Here is a 12,237-nt window from a genome sequence, read left to right as displayed (position 1 = left end):
TGATTTGATTTATGCAATTATTCTTAAAATTATTCCAACTTTTTCTGGGATAGAGCTTATATTATGAGCATATGTTTAAGTTAGAGAAGGCTATTTAACATCCAGTTTGAATGGAACAGAATTATATTATGAAATCCCAAATAATTTGGCAGTTCATGCATGCTTCTGAAAGTACAATTTTTATATCCTTATAAGTCTTATCATTTAGTTGTAATCTAGGAAAATGTAGGACATAAAAAGAAAGATAAATAATAAACCCATTTATGCTAAAATATACCAATTACCCAAAAATGTGCTAAAATAATGAGGGTTCCAGGATTCTGGAAGAATGAGTCATCACCAACTACTTGGATACCAGAGCAACTGCATTTTGCATTACAATCTAGAATTTTAGGGAAAGTAGGACTGTCCTTGCTAAATAACTCATTTGAAGATCTTCTCAATTTAATTTGTGGGGATATTCTTGTAAATTTCCCTTACTGAATTTCCAACTTAAATCTCACTCCACTCACCCCAGGCACACAGTTTGGCTTTTCTATTAATTCCTGTTTTCACTAAGATTTTCAGTGTCTCTTGTTTTAAGTGCTAGGTAGAACCAAATATCATGTGTTTTGTAACGAACCGTTCCACTGCCATTGAAAAAAGGACAGATGGCAACAGAAACGAAGGTTAAAGAAGGCTGTGCTTTTGTTGTCTTTTTTTTTCCCAAAAGAGTTTTGATTTTGTAAAAGATACAGATGTTTTATATTTGACATATACTGGTTTATTTCTTGAATGCAACATAAAGCTTTTTATTTTAAAAATATTTGCTCTCAGGGCATCTGGGTGGCACAGTCAGTTAAGCGACCGACTCTTGTTTTTGCCTCAGGTCATGATCTCAGGGTCATGAGATCGAGCCCTGCGTCAAGCTCCATACTCAGTGCAGAGTCAGCTTAAGACTCTCTCTCCCTCTCCTTCCGCCCCCTCCCCCCACCAATAAATAAAATAAATCTTAAAAAAAATATATCTGCTCTCTAGGGGGCACCTGGGTGACTCAGTTAAGCATCTGCCTTTGGCTCAGGTCATGGTCCCAGGGTCCTGGGATCAAGCCCCACATCAGGCTCCCTGCTCCAAGGGGAGCCTGCTTCTCCCTCTGCCTCTGCCTGCTGCTCCCCCTGCTTGTGCTCTCTCTCTCTCTAATACATAAATAAAATTTTAAAAAAAATTTGCTCTCAAACCCTTTGTAGACGCTAATTTTTATCTATTATGTTTCTGGTGTTTTATGATAGTCTACAAGAATTCAGCTAGGATCAGACAGATGGCCCCTGACCTCTCAAAGGAGGGACAACTTGTCTTTAAGGGCGTAAAGATTTAAAAAATCAAAAAAAAAAAAAAAAAAGCAAATGGACATTTTCTGAAAAGTGTGCCAGGTATCATGGGGAGTGGGATGGGGGACTCTGGGAGACTGTGGCGGGCTAGTCCAACCACATACAGGGGCAATCAGAGAAGGCTCCATAAGAAAGTTGGTGTCTGGTGTATAAAATGCAAGATCATTAGCATTTGGATAGGTAAGGTGGAAGAATGTTCCATGACAGGGTAGAAGACAATGTCCAGGCAAGAAAGCATGCATGACTGAGGAACTGAAAGATCAGAATGGCTAAAACTTATAGTGAGTACATGATGAGAACTTGTGATGAAAGGGCTGGAGATTTAGGCAGAATCCACGTCATCAAGACAGACCATGGAAAGCTATTTGGATTTAATTTTAAAAGAAAATGATTTAAACATAAGTATAATATGATTAGATTTGCAGTTGGAAAAGACTTCTGTAAACAGCTCATGTGGTGGAGAGGGACTGGCTTCAGGTAAAGGGAAGTGGGTAGGAGGCCACTGCAGTAACTGAAAGGAGAGATGACGAATGACAGTCTGCGTTAGGGTGGTGGAAACGAGGAAGCAGGAAAGAGGTGGTTTTAAGAGATTGGTTGGAGAGAGGAATGATGTGAGTGGGGTTTAGGGAAGGATAAAAATGATCCTCTAGCCCCTTTCTTTCTATAGCAAAAAAGAAAAATCTGGGGACGAAATCTGCCTTTGAATTCAGAAGGAACTTGGGTTTAAAGATGCTGCCTCCAACATGTACCTTTGGTAAATTAATTTAAACTCTCTGAGCATAAATTGCCAATAATATTGTCTAATCCAGAGTTCTTGCAGTGGTTAGAACTAACAACGTGTAAAACAGCTGGCATAGTGCTTGCCAAGCAGTAGGCTGTCAGTATTGCTGTAGTGAACTACTTTTGGGCTCATTGTCTCCACTAAAATGCAAACTTCTTAACAGAAGAGGGAGACATTGTGCTATTTATCTTGGTATCACCCAGTACCTAGCAGAGAGCCGGCAGGTACTGGAGAGCCGCTAAGTATTTGTTGAATGAGCAAATAAGAGTATTACCCCATAGACAATTTGGTTTCCCTTTTAAAATCTCATTTGGCATAAACATGTCAGTAACCCAAATTTCATACTTGTGACCTAAAGTTTTGTGTTTTTTAAAAAATTTTCTTTTTTTTAAAGATGTTATTTGTGTATTTGACAGAGAGAGAGCACAGCAGGGGGAGAGAGAGAAGTAGGCTCTCCACTGAGCAGGGAACCCAATGCAGGGATCAGTTCCAGGATCCTGAGATCATGACCTGAGCCGAAGGCAGACGCTTAACCAACTGAGCCCCCCAGGTGTCCCAACCTAAAGTTTGAGCATTACTGCTACTTCTGTTGGACTTGGAGTCTCAAAAGTGTGTTAATGGCAAGACGCATCCTGTGGCTCACTAGATGGCACCACAGCATTGCCCTAAAATAGAACTGACCTGAGGGAGTGGGGGTCAGAGGACTGGAAAGCCTGATTATAATCTACATTAAACATCTATTGATGCTCTCGGGGTGTGTGTGAGAGCTTTAACTGTGCTTTTTTCAGCAAATTCTCACATGCATATAATTATATTTTGCATGTCTAGGAATGGGATATTTAATTAAGCACACAGGACTTTATTCTGTCTCTCACAGGAAAAAATTAAACAGAAAAGAGCATTACTGTACCTCATTCAGGCCCACTAGGGTACATTACTGTTGAAGCTTTTTTTTCCCCCATAATTTCTATTTTCTCCAAAACTTTAATTCTCTAGTAGAAATAAGCTGAATGGTACCCTAATGCTCTCAATGACTTGTGATTCCTTTAGCGCCTTATTTACTATTCGGGAGTGACTTCGACCTTGCAGGCAATGAGGCTAGTTTGTTTTTTAGTATCTTAAAATTTATGTGATGTATAGTGTGACATTTCCCCTAAAAGCAAATTCACTGAAAAGGTGAATGGAAATGCGTTCATCATTGTTGCAATGTTATTCTCTTGCCCCAATCCATTTCTGCCCTCTGCTAATTGGTTGTGTGTGTTGAGAGGCTTTTGTGAAGAGTGAAAATGCCATTGATGGATGGGCCTTCTTGCTCCTGTTACTATATTGAGGATACCATGATTATCCAATGGCCCACTATAGATCCAAACAGAAGAGCAATTGGATTTTAGATGTTTGGGAACATCGAACCGCTGATGTTTTTTTCTCTACATCTCCTGTTAATGATCCTGATGTTGACTAACATCCATTTTCTTTTTTATTTTTTTTTTAAAGATTTTATTTATTTATTTGACAGAGATAGAGACAGCCAGCGAGAGAGGGAACACAAGCAGGGGGAGTGGGAGAGGAAGAAGCAGGCTCACAGTGAAAGAGCCTGATGTGGGGCTCGATCCCACAACGCCGGGATCACGCCCTGAGCCGAAGGCAGACGCTTAACCGCTGTGCCACCCAGGCGCCCCTAACATCCGTTTTCTGAGTCCGTGTGTTCTGATATTTGGTAATTGGGCATTTACTTATGAGTTCATAGTAGGCATGGAGTTAAAAGGGTTCTCAGAGATAATTTCATCCAATCTTTATTTAATAAAGTCCCAGGAAGTATAAGCACAAAGTAGTATTAAACTATTAACTTAAAGCACCACTCCCAATCATGTGTTTGTGTTTTCTTCTGCAAATATATATTTCAGATACTTCCTTTCACACTGGAGTAATTTTTAAAAGGACAATGTAAAGATTCCATTATTTAGTTTTTCAAGGACCATGTAACTTCATACTTCATGGCATTAGGGCTGTCTCTCTACCTGGACATGTTCTTTACATTGTAATTAATGGTTGTGATCCGGTGATAAATATTTTCTCTGCTTCGGAGACTCTCCGTAAGTTGTTCTGATTGTTCTGTAGATCTGCTGTGATGGAGAAAAGTACCCAGTTCTTGGGACAAAGCACATAAATGAGTTAGAGTCATTGTGGCACTGGCCTCTCTTCTAAGTAAATAGGGATCTCAGGGCTACTAATAATCTAGGAAAGAGTTTATAATATGTGAGAATTATTTCTAATGTCTTATAAGGTCATATCAGCTAACTCAGATAGCAACCATCTCATTAAATAAGAAAGTTGAACACTATTTTATTGCTATTAGATATTTGCATTGGTAGCTAGGTTTTGTTTTTGATTAGTTAAGATAAAATTAAATATTAAGTAGTTAATGCCATTAATTTGACAGTTACATTCTTTCAAACTTTGTTGTCCATGAGGGCAAATTAATAAAAAAAGAGCCTTTGATGTTAAAAAATATATATATTATGGATCACAGTCTTAAGGCCTAAGGACACCATGGAAACATTATCCATGGTTCAATAAGAAGGAATAGGATGAATTTGTGACACTTAAATTAATCTCCTTTGTCCCAAATATCATTTTCAATATTGAAGGAGGCTGTGTGTGGGAGAGTTATATGTGGACTGAAAAACAACAACAACAAGAAAAGAAACCCACAAAAAAACACTGGATTGTGTAAGAACTGAAAGGAGCGTAGGTTTAATTTCCTAACTGCAACATTATTTCTAGCTGAGTCAACTCAGAGAGAATATGTGTTAGAAGTGAAATTCATTTCTAAAATTAAGCAAATTCCAAGAATTTTCCATGCCAGTCCCTCAAAAACCTGACTGGCACACTTTAAGATTCCAGGTGTTTACTAGCTAGAACTATTCTATTGCCTGTCCTTCCTTTAGTCGAGTGCATGTGTACTCAGCAGATATCTGGTCTCAGTGTGCAAAGCCTGTAGCTTGGGGTTATTGCGAGCTGCTAGGAATGACCAGATGAATTGATTCTCAGAATCCGGAGTGATTTATCTGTAACAGACAGACTTTTCCAAAGTAAGTCAAAGTCCTACACAGACCAATCCTAAGCACTGTCATTTACAGAAAATCTGTAATCAGATATTTTATGAACTAATAAAAATGCATCTGGATATTTCTTTGTAACCCCCAAAGTAACTTAGATAGTGAGGCCACTCAGTTCTTGGACTGAGATTTTCTTCTCATCTGATTTGGTGGAGACATCATCTGGCAACCTATATACTTAATATGTGCATGAAACTAAAGGTATTTCTTGATTTAAAAAATAAAATATAACAGAATTCACTTATGTCAGTAATATTTACCTATTATAGCAATAAACTCCGTAACATTAATTATAAAAAAGAACAGCATATAAGGAGGTATTTCAGTGCTATATCAGATAAATAATACCTCCTTTGCTTCATCTTGGTCAATCCTGTGCCACCTGACTCAAATGGCTAAGAGAGCTTTTTTTTTTTTTAAATACGACTTGAAATAGCTATTATTTACTTTGTTAAAAGTTAGAAATTGTTACTCTATGGTTCCTTCTAGAATTAATTTATTTGGCAAATATTTACTAACTTTTCTTTGTCAGGCAGTTTTCCAGGCATTGGGGGAATACAAGGTTTAAAGGGAGTATCATAGACATTGCTCTTGTTCTGATGGAATAAAAATCTAGAAGATAGCTCTCCAATTACACATACAATGATAATGAAACATGAAAAGTCCAATCATTGGTGAAATATCAGGATTTGGGAGCACCTAGCTGGGACACGTAGTACATGCAGGGAAAACAATGAAGGATTCTGGCAAGACATGACATTTAAACTGAGACGTGAGAAATGAATGGGAGTTTGTTTCATGTGGCAAGTGAACATGTGTTGACATAGAAAGGTAAATGGGAAAGAGTGTTTCAGAAGGGACAAGCATCTCAGCACTGCCCTGTGATAAGAAAGCGTAGAACACACGTGACTGGGATGGAGCTTGTGAGGGGAGGAGCGGCAGGACCTAAGATGGGAGAAGTAGGGTGGGCCACATATAAGCTGTGGACTATATCCTAGGATTTTCAGCAGTGCAAACTAATTTCAGATTTATGCTTCAAAAAAATCCCTTTGGCCATAATGTGGACAATGGATGAAAGGTGCAGAATTGGAGTCACGGAATCTACTGGAGTCATGAGTGTTAAGAGAAGAGTTACAGGGGAAAAGTGTGGGCCTTGACTGGTGAGGGATAAGGAACTGAGGATGTCCGTACAAGTGTTTTGCTTTAGTGTTAGGCTTTAGGGTTAATTGCCTTCTGAGTAATTTTGTCAGAATCTCTTGGAAATCCTGGGTTGACTGCAGTGGGGCCTCTGATGTGGTGATTCCCCACTGTACTAAACGTAACGTGTTGTATATTCACTCTCTTTTTTTCATTTGGATTGCATTTGTAAAATAGTCTTTAAAGAATTCATCAGCCATTCAAATTTTAAGTGTTTACATTTATTTTCTGAAGTTGTCTTTACGAGAAATTATCTTTTCCAAATTCTTCATTTCTCTTTTTAGTTTATTTTCCATTCCAGAAAAGTTTTTCTTTCTGTTGAGGGAACACTTTTCTGTGGTTATTGACTTGACCTCCCTGGCATACCACTTCATGTCAACAACTAAAATACTATTCCTAAATGGACTAACAACCCCTCCTTATTCAATTTGTGACCATATATTTATTTTGTATTAAATTACAAACTAGTGCCATGATGAGTTCAGTTGAATAATTAGCTCATGGATGAAGTGGAAGAGTTTGTAGACTTAGAGCAGGTTGAACCACACATTTTAGGAGTCAAGAACTAGAGTCCGTATCCCATGTCATATGCTTGACCCCTTGCAGAGTAGTGAATATATATTTGAGTAGGTGCCTCCTTTTTATTTATTGAGTAGATCAGAACAGCTAGCTGATGGCAATTCTCTATAGTAGAGGAATTGTTTTTGTTTGATTTAATCACTGCTGTTTCATATTTGGTCCCAAACTACCTTTTTCCCAGCTTCTAACTTGCTCCACTACTAAAAATGCCTCTCCTCCCTTCTAGCCAAGTAATGATTAACCATCACATATTATCCGTCTGTAGTAACCTATTGCCATTGGTGTAGCCAATAGAATCGTCTGTATTATTTCAAGCCACCAAAGGGTAACAGGGTGCTCTGAAAATTAGGCAACTGTTAATCAAATAACCCTGATTACACAGGCATTGCTTAAGGCGTTGAGGAATACTTAGACTTAGAAAGCAGGCATTGGTTTCTCTGTAATTAGGTATTTATCACTATCTGCAAAACGTAAGAACGCAGTTTTCATTGAAACCACGTAAAAACACAACTTAAACAAATGAAATTGTTCTACTTACTCAGTTTTTTCATGCAGTCACGAAGCCTGGTTTCCAGGCTAAGCACCCTTTGATGCAGTTCCTCGTAGTCATAGGCACCAATTTCCTCTTGAATCCCAGTGAGGACGGCAGACAGATTCCGGATTTCCTCCTTGAACTGGGTGATTAACTTGGCATCTGTTTTGTACTGTTCCAGCACGGGGATCAAGGGCAGGAGTTCATCCATCTTCTCTTTCAACTCCTGTGAAAAGCAGCCAGTTGTTTCTGAGCGTCATTTGAACAGATCAAGCCACTATGTTCTTTTTAATATGATACTTAAAGGAGATTATTAAAACGGATTCAAAATTCTTTTTTTTTGAAAATTAAACGAAAAGTTTTATTAATGTGTCATCAGGATATAACATTATATTCGTTTCAGGTTAACAGCATATTGATTCAGTATTTGTATATCAAAATTCTTATTGACTTTTGGTTAAAATTAGGTACTTTGTGAGAATGTAAGTGGCTACATGATCATTAGTAGTCAATCCATTTATCTCAATACAAGAACCTCTCTTTAAATGGTTATGTGATTTTCTTTTTTCTTTTTTTTTTCCTTAAAGATTTTATTTATTCATGAGAGGCAGAGGCAGAGGGAGAAGCAGGCTCCAGGGAGCCGGATGCAGGACTTGATCCCATGACCCTGGGATCATGACTTGAGCCAAAGGCCAGATGCTTACGTGACTGAGCCACCCAGGCACCCCTGTGCTTTTCTATAAAACAGATTTAGCCTTATCATAATTATAAAAACTTTTTATGGTAGCAATTCAGGGTTAATGTATTATTTCACTTTCTGGTAGCATTTTATCGTGTGAACAATGGATTATTTAGGAAATATAATCAGGGTCCATCTTCTAAGGATGAATTGCTAGAGATAGGTCAAATATCCGATGTCTGTTAACTCTAATTACTCACTGACTCATTATCTATGTTATGGGGGTACTTACCAGAAACTCTGGATCCTGGAACAGCTTTTCTGTAACACTTAGAATCATTCCAGCTATGCCTTTCTACACTGTCCCTTCCATTATGCTCAGGTATTCCTTATTCTTTCTAACATCCATCTTAGCACAATGTCATTAGGAAGGTAGGTTCAGCAAGCATAATAAATCATGCAAAGCTCCTCAAAGCTTGAAGAAATGCATGTTGCTGTTTACCATTTTGAATTATTACCCACACTCTGACTCCATTTGCCTTAGCATAGATAATTTAGAGCTCTTTAAGTAAGGCAGAGTTGCTCACCCATGTAGTGAATTAACTCTTAACTCTTTCAGGGACCAAGGTGCTCACAGTTTATGTAACAAAGGAACTAGTTGTACAGAGTTGTTTGAAACTGCAAAGTTGATTTTCATCTGGAAAACAAGAAGCATATTTTGCCAACACAGTGTCTTATTTCTAGCATCATGGGACTGAGCCTCACAGGCAGTTTTAATTTCTAGGTATGTCACCTTTTCTTCTTTTCCTTTAATTTGGTGGTCGTGGTCAGTGAAAATATATCCTGAGTGTGAGTCGGTTGTATGTTTTTCTTACAGATGATCTCATTTGTGGAAAGAGCTGTCACTGTTAGGATCATTTGAGAATAATCCATAGGTGCCGTCAGAAACCATGCTGTACACTAACTAATTTAAGGAGCTGAAAATTGCATTTTAAAATTACATTTGGAAGATGTTATTACTATAAATGCATTAAAATAGCAGGAGCTCCCATTGCTGCCCTGATTTATGGGCTTATGTTTCTTGTGGGGAAATTTCCACTTGCTCTGTAAGCTCAGAATTTTTCGATTTTGTCTAGATGTCCATGTTGAGTGGGAGGGGAGAGAGTCTTCATAATGAGAAAGACTCATAAATATCACAGTGAAAAGGTGGAATTGCATAGCTTTACTCATTTTGGTGGCTCATTTGGAAATAAACTTATTAGTTTGAGCATCTTACGGCGTCCCAAAAGGAAGACACAATTGCTTCATTATGATTTTAATAAGAAGAGTTCTGCATTTGCTGCATATTGTAACAACAGTTACAAAGAAGAGTTTTATGTTACACTATGGGAATACTGAAAAGAGAGCGATTCAGTGTCACAATTTTGGTGACTTTTTTCCCTGAACGGAAAAAAAAAACATAGGTAATTATATTTTAGGGTCTTCTCAAAAATTCGTAATTTGATTATTGGTAATCAGTTTTGAAACTCTTGACGCTAGGCAGAGAGCAATGGGAAGTTCGACCAATATACATATCAAATATTTCAAAGGTTAAAGTAGAATAACACAGATCTGTGCTTCCTCATTTCTTCTAGAATTTCACTTTCTACTACGTCGTTCTTACAGCAAAGGTTGTACCTAGACTATCTTGCCCTTTTCCTATAGGACTGATAGTCTCAAGTATGATAACTAGAATAAGATTTCCACCTTAAAAAATACAGAAAACAGAACCTACTTAGTGTTTTTGATAAGTTGAAAACGGTGTACCAGAGTAGGATTTTCTTCCAATTTAAAAGTATTCTTTGACGTAAACTTAACTTTTGGAATGTTCCAGTTCTTTGTCTCAAATATGGCACCTCAGCACCTAGCTGCTGAGTCACCGTCTGACTCATGCTCAAACTCAGTGAATACCTAAATTCAACAAACATATTTAGCATTTAATTATTACTCTTAAGTTTCAGAGAGCCATAGTCTACTTGGAGAGGCAGTGTAGAACTGGTTCTAGCAGGCTTATCTCTGGAGCTGGTCGTTGTGGTTCTGATGCATACTAGATATTTAATGCTGAACAGATTGCATCAGTTTCTTCATCTCAATGATGGAGATAAATATGGTGCCTACTTTATAGTATTGTTGAGAGGATTAAATTAGCTCATATATATTTAATGTTGTCAGAACTGTGTGTTGAATATGTGTAATTCTTCAGAAAAATATTGCTGTTTGGATTTTTACATATAACTGAAGTATCTACTTGGATTACGTGAACTAGTAAAATCAAAATCATTATTTCATATGGTGCTGCCTGAAAATTAAGTTTTCTTATTGGTAGCCTGGCTGCTGCTGGGCAAACTTACAGAAAAGGCGAATTATTTCCTTGAGTTTCTCTCAGCTTTGTATCTCTTTGTTTATTTCTGATCTTCTCCCAAGAGTTCCCACAGATGGACATGCTTCATCATGTGTCCCCAGCCCTGCCAGGTTTGGCACCCTCAAACCATCCCTTGGCATCACAGAGTTCTGCCCTGTCCATCTGAGCTTGAATCATTTTCACTCCATGCCAGACACCCTGAGCACCTCTCCTTCTGTCCTCCTTCCTTTCTGGGAATGTTCCCTCTGTGCTGTAAGTGCCAGCTTACCATTTGCTACCTTGTTGATGGCCTCAGCATCCGGCTCCCGTTACTCCTCTACAGCCTAGCCCTAACCCCGAACACTGGAAATGTTCTAGTTTTCTTGAAGTCCTCTGTGATTTTGGTTGTGTGTCTGTGTGCATGGGGTGGGCGTGGGGGGGACGAGTCCAAAACTGCTTTCTTGAAAACTGCCAAATCTTGTAACTCTTCTCCAGATCTTCTCTGAATAAAATTAAATAACATTACTCTTCCCTTTGTGCTGTTAAATAGTTTATGCTTCTATTTACTGTCAGTTTTACCTGCCTGTTTAGTTGTCTTTCATAGAAGAGAGATCATTACGTATCCAGCAGTGGGCCCAACGCCGCCTTGCACACAGTACATGTTCAATAAATATTGGTTAACATTCACTCATTTTCTCCTCAGCCTTGTATTTTTCGCTGTTTACCATTCCCCCACAAATTCTCTATCATCCGGTTCACTCATTCTCTCAGTTCCTTTTTTTTTTTTTTTTAAAGATTTATTTATTTATTTATTCGACAGAGAGAGACAGCCCGCGAGAGAGGGAACACAAGCAGGGGGAGTGGGAGAGGAAGAAGCAGGCTCATAGCGGAGGAGCCTGATGTGGGGCTCGATCCCGGAACGCCAGGATCACGCCCTGAGCCGAAGGCAGACGCTTAACGATTGCGCCAGCCAGGCGCCCCATCATTCTCTCATTTCCAATAATATTTACATTTATTGTATCTTCTAAGCCTTGCTTTAATTCATTCTAATTTCTTAACCTCCTGGCTCTGTGTACTTTTTTCAGCTTAAACTTCATGATTCATCCCTTTAGCCTCATCTCTTGTCAATACCCTCAGCTTTCTCACCCTCTCTTTTTTCTGTTGTACCCCCCTGGTAAAACTTTAAAACTGGTTCAGTGCAAAAACTGTTTTCTATACCTACCTCCTCAGGCTCCTGAGCACCACTGAAGAAAATTACGAAACCATGAAAATTTCTGCCAGATCAGAATGTGCTATGTGGAGATCCCGTCACATGTCCCTGACTAGCTCTGTGCCCATCACCGTTGTGTGAAAAGCACTTCTCATGCTTAAATTCAGGCCCATTCCCTTACCATCAGCAGTGAATTTCACTAGAGAAGGGAAGGAAAAAAGAAACTCTCATGCTTATAAAACCACAGTATGTTTTATAAACCATGTGTTATCCCTTTGGAGGCAGATTATTTCTTTTTAATAGAGGCTCAAATGGTATTATCATAGTCAGATTTTTAAAAATATGGCATTGTCATACCTAGGTACTAAACGTCCACATAGCATGCCTAAAAGC

The 12,237-nt window shown here is 38.4% G+C and overlaps 1 protein-coding gene across 1 annotated transcript in view; it reads right to left on the bottom strand.

Annotated features, from left to right (window-relative positions):
* OLFM3 (olfactomedin 3) overlaps window positions 1-12,237 on the bottom strand; it is a 42,668-nt gene that overhangs the window by 13,499 nt on the left and 16,932 nt on the right. The window contains exon 4 of the mRNA XM_008697643.2: window positions 7,582-7,801. Within this exon, the coding sequence (XP_008695865.2) occupies window positions 7,582-7,801 (220 nt within the window). The remainder of the gene's footprint in view (window positions 1-7,581; window positions 7,802-12,237) is intronic.

Source organism: Ursus maritimus, unplaced genomic scaffold, assembly GCF_017311325.1.
Source record: "Ursus maritimus isolate PB19 unplaced genomic scaffold, ASM1731132v1 scaffold_12, whole genome shotgun sequence".
NCBI lineage: Eukaryota > Metazoa > Chordata > Mammalia > Carnivora > Ursidae > Ursus > Ursus maritimus.
Note: the sequence above shows the minus strand (reverse complement) of the source record. Positions and strands in the feature narration are given on the sequence as shown.